The sequence below is a fragment of the Meles meles genome, chromosome 15 (genome assembly GCF_922984935.1).
Source record: "Meles meles chromosome 15, mMelMel3.1 paternal haplotype, whole genome shotgun sequence".
In the NCBI taxonomy this organism is placed as follows: Eukaryota; Metazoa; Chordata; class Mammalia; order Carnivora; family Mustelidae; genus Meles; species Meles meles.
Window position 1 is genome coordinate 61,706,270 of NC_060080.1, and position 21,480 is coordinate 61,727,749.

Below are 21,480 nucleotides of genomic sequence, written 5' to 3' on the forward strand. Positions count from 1 at the left end.
AGAACCGCGGCGTTCGCGGCGCTCATTAAGTGCCACGAAACCCCGCCCCCGCCTCGCCTCGCCTCGCCCCGCCGGGGGGAGCGGGAGCCTGGCCCGGGATCCGAGAGGCAGGGTCGCGGAGTAGGGGGTGGAGAGGCCCGGAGGCCGCAAAGGTCGGCGCGGGGTGCGGGATCCGGGAGGCGGGAGTGACAGGGGCAGAGGCGTCCGAGATGCGCGCCGCTGGAGGCTGTCGGCGGCCGAGCGGGCTGTATTCGGTGAACCCGGTGCTGGAGAACGCGCCGCAAGCACTGGATCGCACTGTTTGCGGTGCGACCGGGGCGGGGTCCGCGCGTGCCCTCTTCACACGGTATTCAGATTCTGCTCCTGCAGAGTTGGTTCACGCTGGTTCTCTCGCCTTTCCAACACCTGTGCAAGTAGCACGAGCTACCAAGTTCTCGGTTCAGGGATGTTTACATTTTATTCACATAATGATCCATCACAGATGACCAAAGAATGTGCTTGCAAGTATATATTATTGCTGCTTAATGCAGTTTTTCAATCATTAAGCGGATGTTGATTCCTTTCACGAATTTTCACCGTCCAGCAAAAACTGCACCAACTATAGGGAAAATGTTACTGAGGTGTCTGTAGGTATTTATTCAGCAGGGAAAACGGATGACAATGAAAGGGTGGAAGTATCTGACTCTTCTCTTCTCCTGTGGTGACTTGTCTTTTGCCTGTGGACTGTGCTCATCAAATTCACTGGTGGAGAACATTTTCTCCATTTGCTTAATGAAGCTACTACATTCCAACATCGCCTTCCAAAACACCATCCCAGTTATTATGTAGTGTTTGATCCCCAACAAAGTGTTCAGAGTGTTTTGATCCCCTCAAAAAAGAATTTTGGCGTTCACCTTTCATAGCCTTACTTCGCCAAAGCCATGGATACGAACACAAGGAATCAAATAGAAAAGAACAGCAATGGCAATAGTAACTGGGCACCATTTTCTTGTGGATTCACTGTTCCATCTTTTATCCAATTCATAGTGAGGGGCGCCTGGCTGGCTGGATCAGTAGAGCATGTCACTCTTGATCTCGGGGTCCTTCCTGCACTTGAGCCCCACATCGGGCATAGAGATTGCATACAGAGTATTATTAATAGAACATTACATGGTAAAATTTAGATATATAAACGTAACCTGGGGGAAAATAAGACATCAGAAAATATACAAAGGTAGAAGCTATAATCACTAAAATGTTATGTGAATAAAAATATTTTTTATTTATATAAAAAATATATCCAAACAGAAATAATCTTATTACAGTGCAAATAGAAAAGGTATTCTATGTAGATGATCAATAATTACATTGGCCTAAAAGAAATTTCTCCTAAAAGTAATTTCACAAAATCTTCAGAATTAATATAATTACTATTAGGAATATTTGAGCAGGGAGCCTGATGTGGGGCTCAATCCCAAGACCCTGGGATGACCTGAGCTGAAGACAGATGCTTAACCGACTCAGACACCCAGGCACCCATTAGAAAGGCCATTCTTGGGGCACCTGGGTGGCTCAGTCGTTAAGCACCTGCCTTCTGCTCAGGTCATGATCTCAGGGTTCTGGGATGGAGTAGCACACAGGGCTATCTGCTCAGTGGGGAGTCTGCTTCTCCCTCTCCCTCTGCACCTCCCTTTACCCATCCTCCTTGCTCATGCTCTCTCTCATGCTCTCTCTCTTTCAAATAAAATCTTTTTTTTTAATGTTAAATTGTATCAGTTTCTAGGGGACAAATTGAGAGCCCATGCCACCCTTTTTTTTTAAAGATAGATTATTTATTTGAGAGACAGAGAGAGTGCAAATGGAGAGAGGAACAGAGGGAGAGAGAATCTCTGACTCTCTGCCGAGTGTAGAGACCTACATGGGGCTCCAACTCATGACCCTGAGATCATGAGCTAAAACCAAGAGTTGGATGCTCAACTGACTGAGTCACCCAGGCACCCCTAGAGAGCACATGTCTCTTGATATGATGCACTGAGATCACAGGATCACTTCTAGAATAGTTTTGCCAAAGATACATGACCTGAACCTAATCGTAAAGAAATCATCAGGCAAACCCAATGAGAGACATTCTACAAAGTAACTGACCTGTAATATTCAAAAGGGTCAGGGTCAGAAAAATCAAGGAAAGTCTCAGGAATTGGTTCAAATTGAAGGAGATCAAAGAGCTTCACAACTAAATGAAAAGCATTATTCTGATTTGGATGCTGAACTTATAAAAATATATTGGGACAATAGGCAAATCTTGAATGTGGATTAGATGATCCATACACAATAGTATATCAAGTGTTAGCTGATAGTTGACCTGTGGTTATGTGGAAGAATGTCCCAGTTTTTAGGAAATGTGGACTAAAGTATGAAGGGTAAATGATACAGCATGTTTGTGTCTTACTCTCAAATGCTTACAAATATATGAATAAATAAACAAATGTGTAAACTGTTAACCTGGGAATCTGAGTTAAGGCACACAGTTTTGTACTACTGTTGCAACTTTTCTGTAAATTTGAAGTTATCTCAGTATAAAATTTTTTTTTCTAAAAATGGGCTTTCTGGAGCACCTATGTGGCTCAGTCGGTTAGGCTTCCAACTCTTGGTTTCATCCCAGGTCATGATCTCAGTGTTGTGAGTCAGACTCCGAGCTCAGTGTGAGTTTGCTTCTCTCCTTCTCCCTCTCCCTCTACCCAGATCTTGCCCCAGCTCACACACTCTCTCTTAAATATGTATATATCTACACATATATATTTTTTATAAAAATAAAAAATATTTTAAAATATTTTTTAAATAGGACTTCCCAATTTGTTGTTGGTGTTTTGACATTATTTTTTGCTGAACAGAAGTTTTAAAAAAATAATCCAATTTATCAAACTTGTCCCTTTTGGCTTTTGGATGATGTGCCCTAATTGAGGTAGTCATTTGAAGAAAGTCCCTGGGTCACCAGCTAATTAAAGAGGAAAGGTGGAAAGTTTGGTCTTAACTCTGCAAGAGAAGCACCAGTAGGCACTAAGAAAGAATTGCTCAACTTTTCACTGAATCCATAGCTTAGAAGAGGAAACAGACTCTGAAAGCTTTACTGATCACTGAGCATCTTCAGCTGAATTTCTGGCAAACACCTCAAATTCAACAGATCTAAAATCCAGCTAATCTCTTCTCTCAAATTAGTCCCCTCTTTGGACTCTCCTATTTCTCACAGTCCCTCAGGTATCCAAACTCAGAAATCATCCTGGTGTCGCACTCTCTTTCCTCCCATATCTCACCAAAAACCGACATTCTTTTCTTTACTCTTTCATGGTCTCTTACGTGCTGCCATCTCCCAATTCCAGATCCTCATCCTTCAAATCCAGATTGTCCCGACAGCCACCTCCATTTATCTTCCGGTTGTTACTCTTCAATAACCTAATCCTGGAGGACACATCTCATGCCTCCATCCTCCGTTTATGATGTGGGAACATAAAGCTGGATATCAACTTTTTATCCACGGAGCTCTTATTCAACTGTAAAACCCAAACAAATTTACACATCAAATACAAAAGCACAAAACCAATAAAATGCCAAGTGAAATTTAGTGCCAGATGCTGTTCTTTGACTGCTCTGCTGCTTACCCCATAGTTGTGGTACCATTGGCCTACTGCAAGTTCCAGGCGCCAGTACTGTCATGGGCAGGAACGGCCAATGTCCCCACCATTTTCTTCTATTGGGACATTTACAAAATCATGGTTAGTACAGTGAGTCACCAGGAAATTAGTCTTCACTTGACATAGATGCATCATTTACATATTAATTCCTCCTCTAATCTTTTCTCATCAGCTTGCAACAAAGTAAATACAAATGCAGATGGGGCAATGAAACCATAATACCACATACATAGCAATAAATTGTTATCCATAAGTCTCAAATTTCTTAGATTAAAATTTTAAATATTCATCCCCCCTTTATTCACAAGAAAAAAGAAGCAGCCCAAGTGTCCATCAATGGATGAACAGATAAACAAAATGTGGTATATACATACAAATGGAATATTACTCAGGCTTAAAAAACTAGGGAATTCTCTATATAGTAGGGAAAAAAACAGTCTTTTCAAAAAATGGCTCTGGGAAAACAGCACAGCTACATGCAAAAGAATGAAACTGGACCACTGTCTTACACCACACACAAACACACACACACACATGCGTGTGTGCACACGCACGCGTGCACACACACAACCTCAAAATAGATTAAAGACCTAAATGTGTGTGTGTGTGTGTGACTTGAAACCATAAAACCCACAGAAGAAAATGTAGGTAATAATTTCTCTGACATTGTCTGTAGAAACATTTTTCTAAATATGTCTTCTTGGGCAAGAGAAGCAAAAGCAAAAATGAACTATTAAGACTACATCAAAATAAAAGCCCTTAGCACAGTGAATGAAACCATCAACAAACCAAAAAGGCAACCTACTGAATGAGAGAAGATATTTGCAAATGATATACCTGATAAGAGGTAAATACCTAAATGCCTACTTGTGATCTCTCTGTGTCAAATAAAAATATATAAAGAACTTATACAACTCAACACCAAAAAACCCAAATAATCCTATCTAAAAATGGGCAGAAGGAGTTAGGATGGTGGAGGAATAGGGGAACCCCAAGTTCGTCTCATCCCTCAAATACAACTACATAGTTGTCAAATCATTCTGAACACCTGAGAGATCAGTCGGAGGTCTGAGAAAACAAATGCTGCAAGTCTACGAGAGGGAAAGTGACTGTTTGGAAGGTAGGAGGTGTGGAAGCCCGAATGCAGTGTGAAATACCTGAGGATAAGGCAGCGGGGAAGGAGCCTGCTTAAGGAAGCTACTGCAAAGTATTATAAGCAGTGGAGTGCAAAATCCAACTTTTAGAAGTCTGCTACAGAGGTGCCTAGGTGGCTCAGTGGGCTTCCCCCCCACCATCGGCCTCTCTGCTCAGCGGGGAGCCTGCTTCCCCCTCTCTCTCTGCCTGCTTCTCTATTTGTGACCTCTGTCTGTCGAATAAATAAATAAAATCTTAAAAAAAAAAAGTCTGTTACAGTGGGGAACATGCCTGGCTTAAAGGTGTTCAGGGGGTGAAGAAGGACAGCAACCCAGGAGTGACAGTGTGGTCTGAGGATCCCCAGGGTCACAAAAAGAATGGGTGTACCTAAGTGTGGCCCGGTTCCCAGGCACAGGAACAGGGAAGCCAGCGGTAAACAGCCAGTCTAGGTGCTGGTTCTCTGCTGTGTTGCCATAACTGCGAACTGCTGCATGGTCATGTGACTGCTTTCCTGGGAGGGGGCCCGCAAAAGGTAGAAGTGTGGGGAGACACTCCCAGGGAGGAACAGGGTGTGTCTGCACTGTGGGAGTCCCTAAAATTTGGAGTTCTGAAACTCCGTCACCTGTCTGAGGTAAAAATGCTTAGACACGGGCAGGGTGAACAGTGTTCTAACAAAATGGGGAGATAAGAGTGATTGACTGCTCTTCTGTGAGAGCTCACTGAAGAGTGGGGGGCGCAAAGTTTCAGCTCCTGCCTAGAAGTTGGGGCTGTGTGTACCATATTCACCCTGTGCATCTGCGCTTCAAGAGGTCAGGGAGCACATCAGTGCCACCTGGTGGAGCCTAGAGCTCCTTACACCAAGCCCTGCCTCCCTGTGCCCCAGAGGCACATTGTAACTAGAGCAAATCCACCTAAGAAATCAGATACCACCTGACACCAGTTAGAATGGCCAAAATCAACAAGACAGGAAACAACGTGTCTTGGAGAGCGCGTGGAGAAAGGGGAACCCTCTTACGCTGTTGGTGGGAATGCAAGTTGGTGCATCCACTTTGGAGAACAGTGTGGAGACTCCTGAAGAAATTAAGAATAGAGCTTCCCTATGACCCTGCAATTGCACTGCTGGGTGTTTACCCCAAAGATACAGATGTAGTGAAAGGAAGGGCCATCTGTACCCCAATGTTCATAGCAGCAATGGCCAAAGTCGCCAAAACTGTGGAAAGAACCAAGATGCCCTTCCACGGACGAATGGATAATGAAGATATGGTCCATATATACAATGGAGTATTATGCCTCCATCAGAAAGGATGAACACCCAACTTTTGTATCAACATGGACGGAACTGGAAGAGATTATGCTGAGTGAAATAAGTCAAGCAGAGATACTCAATTATCATATGTTTCACTTACTTGTGGAGCATAGGGAATAACACGGAAGGCATGGGGAGATGGAGAGAAGTGAGTTGGGGGAAATCAGAGGGGGAGATAAACCATGAGAGACTGTGGACTCTGACAAACTGAGGGGGGTGGAGGTGGGGTAAGACAGGTGGTGGGTATTAAGGAGGGCATGTATTGCATAGAGCACTGGGTGTGGTGCACAAACAATGAATTTTGGAACACTGAAAAAAAAAAAAAAAGAATCAGCGCAGCAAACCCCTCCCCCAGAAGACCAAACAACTTGCTCTCACCAAGTTTACTGATAATAGAGGGCTGCAAATCTTCAGCTCTGGGGTGGGGAGGGAAATAGTATCTAGTCTCCTGTGTACTTTTATTCTTTAGTCTTTTATTGTTTGGGGGTTTTGTTGTTGTTGTTATTTTTTCAATTTTTTTAACTTTTAATTTTTTTTTAAGATTTTAAAATTTTATTTTATTTGACAGATGGAGATCACAAGTAGGCAGAAAGGCAGGCAGAGAGAGAGGAAGGGAAGCAGGCTCCCTGTGGAGCAGAGAGATCTATGCGATTCTGGGATCATGACCTGAGCCGAAGGCAGAGGCTTTAACCCACTGAGCCACCCAGGCACCTCGTAACTTTTATTTTTATAAAAGTTTATATATTTTTTTATTTTAAATTTTAAAAATTGTTTCATTCTATTTTATTTTATTTTTATACATATATATTTCTTTCTTTCTTTCTTATTTTGGGATCTAGTTTATTTTAACAAGCAGAACAAAACACACTGACGATCTAGTTTTGTTTTGTTTTACTGTTGTTTTCTTTTTCTTTTCTGGACAAAATGACAAGACAGAGAAATTCACCCCAAAAGGAAGAATAGGAGGGAGTACTCACAGCCAGGGATTTAATAATCAATTTGGATATAAGTAAAAAGTCTGAACTAGAATTTAAAATGACAATTATAAAGATACTAGCTGGCTCGAAAAAAACATAGAAGACATTAGAGAACCCCTTACAAGATAAAAGAACTAAAATCTAATCAGGCAAAATTTAAAATGCTATAACTGAGATGCAGTCCCAAGTGGAGGCCATAAAAATGAGGATGAATGAAGCAGAAGAGTGAAGCAGTGATATAGAAGAGAAATTTGGAAAATTCTTCTTAAAAGAAGAGGGAAAGAAAAATATTAGATCATGAAGGTAGACTTAGGGAGCTCAGCAATTCCATAAAGCAAAATAATACCCATACAATAAGAGTCCCAGAAGAAGAGCAGGAAAAAAGGGAAGGAGGTTTATTTGAACAAATTATAGCTGAGAACTTTCTCTAATCTGGGGAAAGAAATAGGTTTTCAAGCCAAAGAGACACCAAGAACTCCCCCACAAAATCACTGAAAATAGGTCACTGCCATGGCATATTATAGTGAAACTTGCAAATTACAAAGAAAAAGAGAAAGTCCTGAAAGCAGCTTGGGACAAGACGTCCTTAACCTGTAAATGTAGACACAAAGGCCTGGCAGCAGATCTGTCCACAGAGACTTGGCAGGCCAGAAAGGACTGGCAGGATATAGTCAACATGCTAAATGGGAAAAATATGCAGCCAGAAATACTTTATCCTGCAAGGCTTTCATTCTGAAAAGAAGAGATTGTTTCTAAGACAAACAAAAACTGAAGGAATTCATGAATGCTAAACCAGCCCTGCAAGAAATTTTAAAGATGACCCTTTAAGCATAAAGACAGACCAAAAGTAAAAAAACCAGAAAGGCACAGAGACAATCTACAGGAACAGCAACTTTACAGGTAACTCAGTGGCACAAAATTCATATTTGTCAATAATTACTCTGAATGTAAATGGACTAAATGCTCCAATCAAAAGATAGGTATCAGAATGGAAAAAAAAAAAAAAAAAAGACCCATCAATATGTTGCATACAGGAGACTCATTTTAAACCCCAAACCCCTCCAGAATGAAAGTGAGGGGGTGGAAAAGCATTTTTATTAAGCTACTGGACATCAAAAGAAAGCTGGAGTAGCCATCCTTATATCAGACAAACTAGATTTTAAACCAAAGAATGTAACAAGAGATGAAGAAGGACAGTATATCATAATAAGGGGGTCTATCCAACAAGAAATCTAACATTTATAAATGTTTATGCCCTCACTTGGGAGCAGTCAAATATATAAATCAGTTAATAACAAACTTAAAGAAACTCATTGATAATAATACAATAGTAGGGGACTTTAACATCCCATTCACAGCAATGGACAGATCACCTTAAGCAGAAGGTCAACAAGGTAACTAGGGCTTTGAATGACACACTGCACCAGATGGACTTAACAGATATATTTAGAGCATTTCATCCTAAAGCATACACATTCCTAAAGAACTCATCCTAAAGAATACACATTCTTTTCAAGTGCACATAGAACATTCTCTAGAATAGATTACATACTAAGTTACAAATAAGGACTCAAGTGGTACAAAAATACTGTGATCATACCATACATACTTTCAGACCACAATGCTATAAAACTTGAAGCCTACTGTAAGGAAAAATTTGGAAGAACCACAAATATATGCAGGTTAAAAAACATCCTACTAAAGAATAAATTAGTCAACAAGGAAATTAAAGAAGAATTTAAAAACACACATGAAAGCAAATGAAAATAAAAACATAACAGTTCAAAACCTTTGGGATGCAGCAAAGGCAGTCCTAAGAAGAAAGTAGAGAGCAATACAGGCCTTCCTCAAGAAGCAAGAAAAGTCTCAAATACACAACCTAACCCTACACCTAAAGGAGCTAGAAAAAGAACAGCAAATAAAGCCTAAATACAGCAGGATAAGAGAATTAATAAAGATCAGGCCAGAAATCAATGATATAGAAATAAAAGAAACCCAGGGGATCAAATCAATAAAACTAGGAGCTGGTTCTTTGAAAGAATTAACAATATTGGTTAACTCCTAGCCAGACTTATGAAAAAGAAAAAAGACTCAAATTTAAAAATCATTAAGTGAAAGAGGAGAGACCACAGCAACACCAAAGAAATATAATTATAGGAGAATATTATGAACAATTATATGCCAACAAATTAGATAAAAATGGAAATTCCTAGAAGCATATAAACTACCAAAACTGGAACAAGAAGAAATAGAAAATCTGAACATACCAATAAGCAGCAAATAAATTGAATCACTAATCAAAAACCTCCCAACAAACAATAGTCCAGGGCCAGATGGCTTCCTAGGGGGATCCTACCAAAGAAGAATAAATAAATACCTATTCTGAAACTGTTCCAAAAATTAAAATGGAAGGAAAACTTCCAAAATCATTCTATGAAGTCAGCATTTCCTTGATCCCAAAGACCCCATTAAAAAGGAGAATTACAGACCAATATCCCTAAGGAACATGGATGCCAAAATTCTCAACAAGATACTAGCCAATAGGATCCAACAGTATATTAAAAGGATTATTCACCACAACCATTTGGGATTTATTCCTGGGCTGCAAGGGTAGTTCAACATCCACAAATCAATCAGTGTGACACCATATTGATAAAGGATAAGAATCATATGATCCTATCAATAGATGCAGAAAAACCATTTAACAAAACATTCTTTCTTAAAACACACCACAATGTAGAGATAAAGGGAACATACCTCAGTATCATAAAAGCCATATATGAAAAGGCCATGGCAAATATCAGTCTCAATGAGGAAAAACTGAGAGCTTCTTCCCTAAGGTCAGGAACACAACAGGGACACTCACTTTCACCACTGTTGTTCTACATAGTACCAGAAGTCTTAGCCTCATCAATCAGACAACAAAAAGAAATAACGGGAATCTGAATAGGCAAAGAAGAAGTCAAACTCTCATTCTTTGCAGATGACATGATACTCTATCTGGAAAACCCAAAGACTCCACCCCAAAATTGCTAGAACTCATACAGGAAGTCAGCAACATGGCAGGATATAAAATCAGTGCACAGAAATCAGTTGCATTTCTATACACTAACAATGACACAGAAGAAAGAGAAATTAAGGAGTTGATTCTATTTACAACTATATCCAAAACCATAAGATACCTAGGAATAAACCTAATCAAAGAGGTAAAGATCTGTACTCTGAAAACTATAGAAACTCATGAAAAAAAGTGAGGAAGACACAAAGAAATGGCAAAACATTCCATGTTCATGGATTGGAGGAATGAAAACTGTTAAAATGTCTATACTGCCTAGAGTAATTTACACATTCACTACAATCCCTATCACAGAAACAGACACATAGATGAATGGAACAGAGTAAAGAACCCAAAAATGGACCCTCAACTCTACTTCAGCAAAGCAGGATAGAATATCCAATGGAAAAAAGACAGTCTCTTCAACAAATGGTGTAGAGAACATTGGACAGCCACATGCAGAAGAATGAAACTGGACCATTTTCTTACCCCATACACAAAAATAGACTCAAAATGGATGAAAGACCTCAATGTGAGATAGGCATCCATCAAAATCTTAAGGAGAACACAGGTCTCTTTGATCTTGGCTGCAGCAACTTCTTGCTAGACATGTCTCCAACACAAGGGAAACAAAGACAAAAATGTACGAGGATTTCATCAAGATAAAAAACTTTTGCAAAGCAAAGGAAGCCGTGGACAAAACCAAAAGACAACTGAGAGAATGGGAGAAGATATTTGCAAATATCTTATCAGATAAAGGGCTAGTATCCAAAGTCTATAAAGAACTTATCAAACTCAGCACCCAAAGAATAATCCAATCAAGAAATGGGCAGAAGACATGAACAGACACTTCTCCAAAGAAGACATACCAATGGCTAACAGAAGCATGACAAAATGCTTAACATTAACTAGGCATCAGGGAAATATAAATCAAAACCACAGTGAGATACTACCTCACACCAGTCAGAATGGCTAAAATTAACTAGTCAGGAAATGGCAGATGTTGGCGAGGATGCAGAGAAAGGGGAACCCTCTTATATTGTTGGTGGAAATGCAAGTGGTACAGCCACTCTGGAAAACAATATGGAGATTCCTCAAAAAGTTGAAAATAGAACAACCCAGCAGTTGTACTATTAGGTGTTTACCCCAAGGATACAAATGCAGTGATCCGAAGGGGCATGTGCATCCCAATGTTTATTATCAGCAATGTCCACTATAGCCAAACTATGGAAAGAGCCCAAATGTCCACTGACAGATGAATGGATAAAGAAGATGTGGTATATCTGTATGTATGTATGTGTGCATACACACACACACACACACACACACACACACACACAATGGAATACTATGCATCCATCAAAAATGAAATCTTGCCATTTGCAACGACATTGATGGAACTAGAGTGTATTATGCTAAGTGAAATAAGTCAGTCAGAGAAAGCCAATTATCATATGATTTCACTCATATGTGGAATTTAAGAAACAAAACAGAGGATGATAGGGAAGGGAGGAAAAATAAAACAGGACAAAATCAGAGAGGGAGACAAACCGTAAGAGACCCTTTTTCATAGGAAACAAACAGAATTGCTGGAGGGGGTTGTGTGGGAGGATGGGATAACCAGGTGATGGACATGATGTAATGAGCACAGGGTATTATATGCAATTGATGAATCCCTGACCTCTACCTCTGAAACTAATAAAACATTATATGTTAATTAATTGAATTAAAAACCACAAATTAAAAGAAACAGGTGTTGGGGGCGCCTGGGTGGCTCAGTGGGCTAAAGCCTCTACCTTCGGCTCAGGTCATGATCCCAGGATCCTGGGATCGAGCCCCATATCCGGCTCTCTGCTCAGCAGGGAGCCTGCTTCCTTCCCCTCTCTCTCTCTGCCTGCCTCTCTGCCTACTTGTGATCTCTCTCTGTCAAATAAATAAACAAAATCTTTAAAAAAAAAAAAAGAAAGAAACAGGTGTTATCTCCAAAGTTCCCCTTAAATATGATTTACTTAACAGACATCTGCGCAAACACAAATAACTTTATTCACATGTTAGAACAGTGTTTGAGTAGACAGTGTTTTAAGGACACTTAATACAATCAATTTCTTGAACTCAGATTTGAATTTTAAAAACACTATATTCAAGCTCTGGGTATTTTACTTACAGAACTTTGCATGTAGCCCACTTCTTTCTGCACAAAGGTAAAATATTATTTGTATGTGCTTAATTCCCCATATTTTGCTGTTTCAACATGACCTTGTACCCCCAGTCATTTCATTGGTAGTCTAAGCTTACATTTCTTTCACTCTCAGCCTTTTTTGAGCTCATTTTCTTTCTTTATGTTCTCGAGTATAGCTTCGAGGTGTTGGGTATTCCTTCCCAAGGTCCACAACAATTACCTCCCTAGAAAATGTCACTCCTTTTAAAGGTCTTTTGGGGTTTTCAACACCTGAGGGAGTTGTACTGAGAGGTATGGGTGGTTTTTGCAAATCTTCGTCCTGCAAGAGAATGGAACAAACAGTACAAAAGATCAATTTATGAAGGCAAGAAGTCCTGCTTTAAAAAATGTTATATTTTTAACTTAGTTTATATTTTAAATTAAATACAGAGGCATTGTTAGTGAGGAGGGTATGTGCTATGGTGAGTGCTGTGAAAAAAAATTTAAAAATAAATAAAAATAAATAAAAGAAGCATAAAAAAAGAAACATTGCTAGTGAGAAACAGAAGTATTTCTAAATGATACAGGAAAGCATTGATAATCCATCATGATCTAATTTTCATATCTCTATGGTTAGAAAAGAGTCCCCCAAGCCATCGTTATGCCTTTGGGCATGGGCCTTGTGTTGAGGGAAGATGTGAACTGTTCCTATCAGAGAGTCCTGACAGGGAGCTCAAGAAAGCCTGTTCGTGCGCTGTTGAACAGCCTGGAACCAGAACAGGGGCATGGGCTCTGGTCCTGAGCTTGGCCACGGTGGAGGAATGACCTAGAACAAGTCATCTCACTTTCTCATTTGTAACATGAGAGGGCTGGATCTCTAGATGATCTCCAAGGATTCCACCAGCTCTAAGATCCTAGGATTCTGAGAAAAGCAAAATGAAGGGGAATTATTAAGACCACCACAAATATAAGTGTGAGGAATGAGCAAGTGTCTAGATCTGGCGTACATGACTGGTTTAGTAACACGGACTGATGAACTAAGAGGAATGGTTTAGATGATTACGGACATTGTGCTCCTTCCAGGTACAGACTTAAGTTTCAGGCAAGACCATCTCACTGTACCCAGCCAAATAATTTACCACCTTTTCAATCAAACAAATTCTGACCTGGTCCTTGGGGGGAGATAAGGCCATCACCTCTTCACCATTTCCTTCAGCATTCTTAGGCTCTTCCTTCTCTTTTGTTTTGTCCTCCTCTTTCTCTACTACGTTCTCTTTGTTTTCTAAGGGTGTGACCACCTCTTCTTTACTCCGTCTCTGGACAAGAATGCCAGGCCTCGTGGGTCCGTTCAAGTCCATGATTTGTGTTAGGACAGGCCTGGGTAATCAGCAGGATTTTTAAAATTTATGCTTGTTAGTCACCATTATCATACCCCAAAATGTCTTTCTATCACATTCTATGGTACAGACTTACTTTTCTTGGTCTCCTGAATTGTCTGTCTCTGCGGTAGCTGCATTAGTAGCTAAACAACCTTCACCTCCATTAGCATTTGTACAAGGACTTTTTTCTGTATCTTCATCGCCCGTGGTTTGGAAACTGAAAATGAATAACAAAAAATTCAGAAAAAGAAGAATGGTCTTGATTTACTTGGCATGGAATTTCATTTTTAAACAGGAAATTAGAATTTCTAAAATTCTGAAATGGAAAAAGTAAATAGCTATAGCATTATTTGTTCTATTTTAAGTTGATTTATATTATTTCTAGATAATCTAGATATTTGCTAGTGTGACTTGAAATCTGATCCCAATTTATCAGCATGGATTTATACCATTTATATAAAAAAACCACCAATAAAAGGAGGATGCAAATGAAGCAAATTAGAAGGAGGATGAAGAAAGTGATTGCTGTGGTTTCAAAGCTCATAGGGTTAGCTAGAAGACTCGTCCACTCTCACAATCACAGATGGCACATATATTCTTTTCCAGCTTAGTTTGAATGTAGTTCTCTTGTTCTTTAAGTTTTCTAGAAACAGAAGAATAAAAGGCTATTTTCACTGTTGTTCTTTTATCAGCTTCATAAAAGATGCTGTGTTCGTTTCGATGAAGTTGACTCACACTGGCTAATTTCTCTCTCCATAAATGTGGTGGGGGCTGAGGTGGTTAGAGGGGAGACTGAGCTGGGACACGAGTGATCACTCAGCTCACCTCCCCTCACCCCAAAAACTATCAGAATCCAGAGGAGAGGAATTGGAGCAGCTGGACCCAAACCCAGCTCCCCATTCTTCTCTCTCCAGTGACATCATAGAATTATGGAATGGTTTGGTTAGAAGGACCATAGTGTCAGCACCACCCTGCCCAGCAGCTGGAGTAGGAGAACTAAGAAACTCTCCTCTGGGCTGCCATCTCGCTGTCCTCTCCTCTCAGAGGGCTGGGGTGGAGGCCATGTGGCACCATCCTGGCACTCTTTGGGCAAGGATTTTCTTCCTGTTCTCCAAACACCAGCTTTCCTTTCTTAACCCGAGCATTTCTTCACTGCTTCTTTCACAGACAATGAACAATCAGTCCCACTTCCTTCTTATAAAATCCCTCTCTATAATAATCAACTTACCTGCTAACGGATGCTCTCCAAATTAAATAGGCCGTATCCTTCTAATACCACATCACTGGACCCACTTCCTGGACAAATAAGCAAACTGGCAGTTCTAGAAGCCATGGCTGAAGAAGCAGGAACAGAGCAAGATGATCGAGGTCAAAACAGCCCCACGCCCAACCTAATTTCAGGTGAGCGAGTGACGCTTATGACAAGAAGAGGGAGGGAAGAGCTAGGATTTTCTGAGAAGCAAAGAAAGGTACAAAAGAATATGACAGCTGCTTTCAATCACATCTAAAAAAATTGGAAAAAGAGTTCTAGGTGTCTCTGGGCTGTCGTAACACTGGCTCTCCTTCAAAGGGGCAAGGGCTGTGGCTTTTTTCATCTTTGGATACTCCACCAACTCAGGATCTGCAAATCTCATAAACGTTGAAAGGATGGTGCGGTGTGTATGTGTGTGGCATGTGTGATAGCACACCTGGAGCTTGGAGGGCTCAGGCCGTGCCTGATTTTTTAGAACATGTGAACACCTGAGCCACTCCTGGCAGAGTGAGATTTCACAGCGGCCTCTTCCAGCAAGGCGCCCAGGTGAAGACTCAGAGTCCGTCTCACTCTCCTTACTCTACGCTGCTGCCAGACTTAGATTTTAAGAGTCCAAAGCTTCCCATGTCTCATGTACACACAAAGGATTTTTCTGGGACATGGGAATGTTTTAGATCTACTGTTGGTTACACAGGTCTAGACATATGTAAAAGCCCATCAAACTGCATCCTTAAGATGAGTGTCCCTTGTATCGTCCACTGTGTGGATATTATACCGAAAAGAAAGGGAAAAGGAGCCCCATCCCCACCCTGAATTTAAATATCTGCCAGGAGTAGTGCTGGACTGGAGGGCACCGCTGCTACTTGGTCCTATCTCCAAGGCTATTTATCAGATATAGTTTGAGACCAGAGAGATTTAGCAACAAGGAAGGACTGACAAGACTATCATAAGGGCTTTCCTTTACTGAATGTGACTTGGGAATCAATACCTTAAAATTTTAATTCCTTAAATTCTTCAAAGAATTTCTTAAATTCCTAAAGAAAATTTCTTAAATATCTTAAATTCTTAAATCAAATATCTTAAATCAATATCTTAAATATATAGATCTTATATATAATTTAAATATATATATTTAAGATATTGATTTAAGATATTTGATTTAAGAATTTAAGATATTTAAGAAATATATAGATATATAATATATAATACATAGATATAGATAATACATAATATATAATTATATTATCATATATAATTATATATATAATATATAGATATAGATATATATAATGTGTGTATGTGTGTGTGTGTGTCTATTTATTTATTTCTGAAAAGTGGAAGCTATGCAACTTTGGTCCTTAAATCACATTTTAAGTGCCCTGGACTGTAAGTCTGTGATGCCATGATATTCGAAGATGGGTTCCAGAACCTAACAAAGTACACTTGGCATGCAGGTGTGTGTTCAAAAATTATACATGGTGGGAAATTACAACCAATTCTATAGAAATTAAAAATATCCTGAGTACTATGAACAGTAGTATGCTGACAAATTGAGTAATTCAGATGAAATGGAAAAATTTCTAGAAACACAAAACCTATCAAGACAGAATTATGAAGATATAGGAAATCTGACTAGAATTATAAGGAGGAGATTAAATCAATAATGAAAACCTCCAAACAAAAAAAAGTCCTAGACCAGATGATTTCACTGAGGAATTCTATTGAACATTTACAGAAGAACTAACCAATCTTCTTCAAACTCTTCCCAACAACTGAAGAAAAGGGAACATTTCATAACTCATTTTATGAGGCCAGCATTACCCTGATACCAAAGCCAAAGACACTACATAAAAAAGAAACCTAAAAGACTGATCTCCCTTATGAATACTGAAGCAAAAATCCTCAACAAAGTACTAGCAAACTGCATTTTAGCAGCATATTAAAAGGATTATATACCATAACTAAGTGGAATTTATTCCACAAATGCAAGGATGGTTCAACATACAAAAATCAGTGTAATATGCCACATTAACAGAATGAAGAGAAAAATACATGATCATCTCAACTGATTCAGGAAAGGCATTTGACATAATATCCTTTTCATGATGAAAAACACCAAATAAACTAGGAATAGAAGGAAACTACCCCAACATAATAAAGATCATATATAGAAACCCCACAGCTTACATCATACTCAGCCGTGAGAAAGTATTTGCAAATCACATATTTGATAATGGATTACCAGAATAAATAAAGAACTCCTACAATTCAACAACAACAACAACAAAACCCAATTAAAAAATGGGCAATGCGGGGCACCTAGGTGGCTCAGTCGGTTAAAGCCTCTGCTTTCGGCTCAGGTCATGATCCCAAGGTCCTGGGATCGAGCCCCGCATCGGGCTCTCTGCTCAGTGGGGAGCCTGCTTCCTCCTCTCTCTCTGCCTGCCTCTCTGCCTACTTGTGATCTCCCTCTGTTAAATAAATAAATAAAATCTTTAAAAAAAAAATGGGCAATGCACAGACATTTCTCCAAAGAAGATATGCAAATGGATAATAAGCACATAAAAAGATGCTCATCATCACTAATCATTAAGGAGCAAATCAAAACTACAATGAAGTAACTTCATACCCATTAATAAAGCCATTATTTTATTATTTATCGATTTATATATTTTTTAGAGTTGAAAGGTTTCACATTTATTACTGAACCAACCTACTGGTACAAAGGCATAGTAAAAAAAAAATCATTTCCCTGATAAAACATGTCTGTTGGTCCCGTAGGAAGGCTGTTTACAGAGTGACAGGACAGAACATATGATCTGCCGCAGCTGAAATATGTGGTGCCAACTAGGTGTGTCATCTCATGATGTGTGACACCTTCTAGACCCAGCTGGGTTCTCCTCCAGTATCTCCTCTTGGAGTTGTACCTGATTTTATCACCAGTTTTCACCCAAGTCCGCTGGGGAGTGGGACGATTCTGCTTGCTTGTTGGCTAGGAATCACTTGATTCTGAAAGTCTTGTGAGAAGACGTGGTAAGAAACAGTCAGCCACACATAGCAAGATGGTAGCAAAAAAGCTTGCCATTATATAGGGGGAAAAAAAAAGAAAAAGAAAACAAGTGTTAGAATGTGGAGAAATTGGAATCCTTGTGTATCACTGGTGAGAATGTAAAATGGAAAAGAGTATGGAGGTTCCTCAGAAAACTGAAAACAGAGCTTCCCTATGACCCAGCAATTGCACTACTGGGTATTTACCCCAAAGATGCAAATGTGGTGATCTGAAGGGGCACTGTAACCCAATGTTTATAGCAGCAAAAAACTATAGAAAGAGCCCAGATGCCCATCAACAGATGAATGGTTAAAGAAGATGTGGTGTACACACAGTCACACACGATGGAATATTACGTAGTCCTCAAAAATGAAATCTTGGCATTTGCAATGATGTGGATGGAACTAGAAGGTGTTATGCTAAGTGAAATAAGTCAATCAGACAAAGACAATTATAATTTCACTGATATGTAGAATTTAAGAAACAAGGCAGAGAATCATAGGGGAAGAGAAGAAGAAAAAATGAAACAAGATGAAACCAAAGCGGGAGACAAATCATAAGAGACTCTTTAACCCACTGAGCCACCCAGGCGCCCATAAGAGACTCTTAATCTTAGGAAACAAACTGAGGATTCCTAGAAGGGAGGGGGATAGGGGGATGAGGTAACTGGGTGATGGATATTGAGGAGGCTATGTGTTGTAATGAGCACTGGGTATTATATAAGACTGATGAATCATAGACCTGTACTCCTGAAACAAGTAATATTATATGCCAATTAACTGAATTTAAATTTAAAATATTTTTAAAAAATTAAATATTGAGTTCCATATGATCTAGTAATTTCAGTTCTGGATATATACACAAGAGAAGTGAAGCAGGAACTGGAACAGATGTTTGTACACCCATGTTCACAGTAGCACTATTCATGATAGCCAAAAGGTAGAAACAACCCAAGTTGAGATATATTATTCAGCTTTAAAAAGGAATGAAGTTCTGATACATGTTACACACAGATGAAACTGCAAGGCATGATGCTAAGCGAAGGAAACATATTGATGATTCCCTCCTAGCAAGTATCTGTAATAGTCGAACTCAGAGACACAGAAAGTAGAGTCATGGTTACCAGGTGCTAGGGTGAGGGAGGAAACGGTGAGTTATTGTTTAATGGGTACAGTTTCAGTTTGGGAAGATGGAAAATTCTGGACATGGATGCTGGTGATGGCTGCACCACAATGTAAATGCACTTAAGTCACTGGACGTAACAGTTAAAAATGGTGAAAATGGTCAATTCTGTATCGTATATATTTTTATCATAATTTAAAACAATTACCTGTGGAACAGGGGAAAGGGAACCCTTCTGTAGTGGCCTGGTGTGTAGCAGGCACTGGAAAACGAATACCACCAGCACACAGAAATCTTGTTTCTCTCCATCCTCTTGCAGTTTGTTTCCCCACGGTGAATGCCCCAGCCTGCTTCCGCCCTCTCCCTCCCCCCACCTCCCCACTCCTGGATACCTCTTCCATGAGGCCATCACCAGCCACTAGGCTTCCTTCCTTCTTGCTTTCTCTAAGCTGTCATTTCAGCCCAGTGACACACCATGTCACCTCCCTGCATCCCAATCCCATGCCCTGCCCATCTCCAGCCACGGGCCAGCGGGCGACTGGCGGGGCCTCCCACATTCTCCGCAATCTCCCACCTCTCGTCCCATTTATTCCTTGACCTCAGGCTCCCAGAACCCTAAACATTATCCCTCCTGCTCTCAAAACCTGCTTTCTAACCCTTCGAACCAGGATGCCTGACAGAAACTTGAAGTTTTTCCACTCTCAAGGATATCTGTATCTTAACAAAAGCTAAAAGCTAAAGCAAGACAGGGTGGAATTGCAGGCATCAGCCAGCAGATGGGGAGTTCCCTTTGGAATGAGGAGGACTTTCCTAGTGCTCCTCACATCTGCCACAGGGAGATTAGATAGCAACTCCTCCCAAGACGAGCAGTTCTGCCCTGTCCCCTACTCCTGCTCTCAGGCCCCTTTGAGGTAGTAGCCAAAGGGTGGGCACTCCTGGTAGCAGGGGCTACGGCAACTGTGGTCCAGATGGGCACAGGGTACAAGTGAATCCCCAACCACCTCCCTACAGCGTCAATCCATGCAATCTGGTGATGATTCCTGAATTGCAGGATCAAGACCAGGACATTCAGAGGACTTACATGTCACAGCTGCCTGAATGTGAGAACCAGGGGAGCACACAGGACCCAGGCCTGGCCAGTCAGAACAGTCCACAGTTCCCAGGAGTCAATCAGCTCAGTCAATAAGTTAAGTATCTTAACTCAATGTTAACATTGAGTTAAGATACTTGCAGAAACTACCAGCAAAGAAGAGAGCCGGCTTGAGAGATACAGAGAGAGACAAATTACAAATGACTCTCCTCAATCTAACCGTGCTTGAAATCTTGACTTTTTTCACTGTGGACTGGAAGCTGTAAGTTGTATGAACTGATGCCTTTCCTTTCTGGCTTAAGTTGGTTTGAGTGCGGTTCATGTCTCCTGCAATCCACGACTGCTGACCAACACACTCTGTAACCAACATCATACTGCCTCCCTTTCTGAGCCCTTGATTTCTAACATGAGATTCCTCAATTCTTCACGTAAGAGACATTGCTCCTGTCCACCAAGTCCTGATCTTGTTGGACATTAAATAGGTTCCCTCTAGCCTCCAATGACAAGTAAAATGAAATGAATGCCTTTTTTCCTTTCACCATATGAGTGTAGCCGTGTCCCCCACCATAGCTAGTAGAGCAGCATGGAGGTCTTATTTTAGCAGGCCATGTGGGAAATACTGGCACTTGTCAGTGTGAAGCTGTGGTATTGCACAGAGCTCCTGGATTGAAATAGTTTTTCTTCTATAACAATGGCTAAGACCCGTCAATTTTTACTAAAGGAAGGAAGGGGGAAAAATGATATTAAACACCAAGATAAATAGCTACTATTTTAGTACCTATAATCTCCATGTAAGAGAATACTATTCTGCTGAAAAGCCTTCATTATTTATGATCTGTAGTTAGCCTTTTCATGTAGAAGCTATTTAAAGCCTCACAAAGTTAGGGCGCCAGAGTGGCTCAGTTAAGTTTACAGCTCCTGGTTTTGGTTCAGGTCATGATCTCAGGGTTGTGAGATGGGGCCCTGTGTCTGCACTCAGCAGGGAGTCTGCTTGGACTCTCTCTCCCTCTCCCTCTGCCCCTCCTCCCACTCTCTCACATAAATAAATCTTTTTTAAAAAAATAAAACCTCACAAAGTCATTAGAGCTTGATAAGGCTTTTGGGCAATCCATTCACCATCCAGTTGTTTCTCCTGTAACAAGTAACACTGAGCTATACAACAGGAAACACGGCCCTTGGCAGGGGTGATGCTACCAGGAGACGCTTCTCTCACAAAGGAAATGGGCATCAATCCCCAAGTGCCACAGTTCAGCAGAGGAGTCTCAAATTCACTACAAAAGATTTAGCAAA

The 21,480-nt window shown here is 40.4% G+C and overlaps 1 protein-coding gene across 3 annotated transcripts in view; it reads right to left on the reverse strand.

Moving 5' to 3' along the window:
* Positions 1-12,184: 12,184 nt before the first annotated feature.
* C15H2orf74 (chromosome 15 C2orf74 homolog) overlaps positions 12,185-21,480 on the reverse strand; it is a 29,960-nt gene continuing 20,664 nt past the window's right edge. Inside the window, exons 1-4 of one of the 3 annotated variants that reach the window (XM_045979821.1) lie at positions 14,906-15,002; positions 13,772-13,894; positions 13,465-13,675; positions 12,185-12,638 (exon numbers count right to left, since the gene is read on the reverse strand). In XM_045979821.1, coding sequence (XP_045835777.1) covers positions 12,465-12,638; positions 13,465-13,656 — 366 coding nt within the window. In that variant the 5' untranslated portion in view covers positions 13,657-13,675; positions 13,772-13,894; positions 14,906-15,002 and the 3' untranslated portion in view covers positions 12,185-12,464. Of the gene's footprint in view, positions 12,639-13,464; positions 13,676-13,771; positions 13,895-14,905; positions 15,003-21,480 lie in introns of those variants that run through there. The other 2 variants (XM_045979822.1, XM_045979820.1) reach the window with 2 other exon arrangements.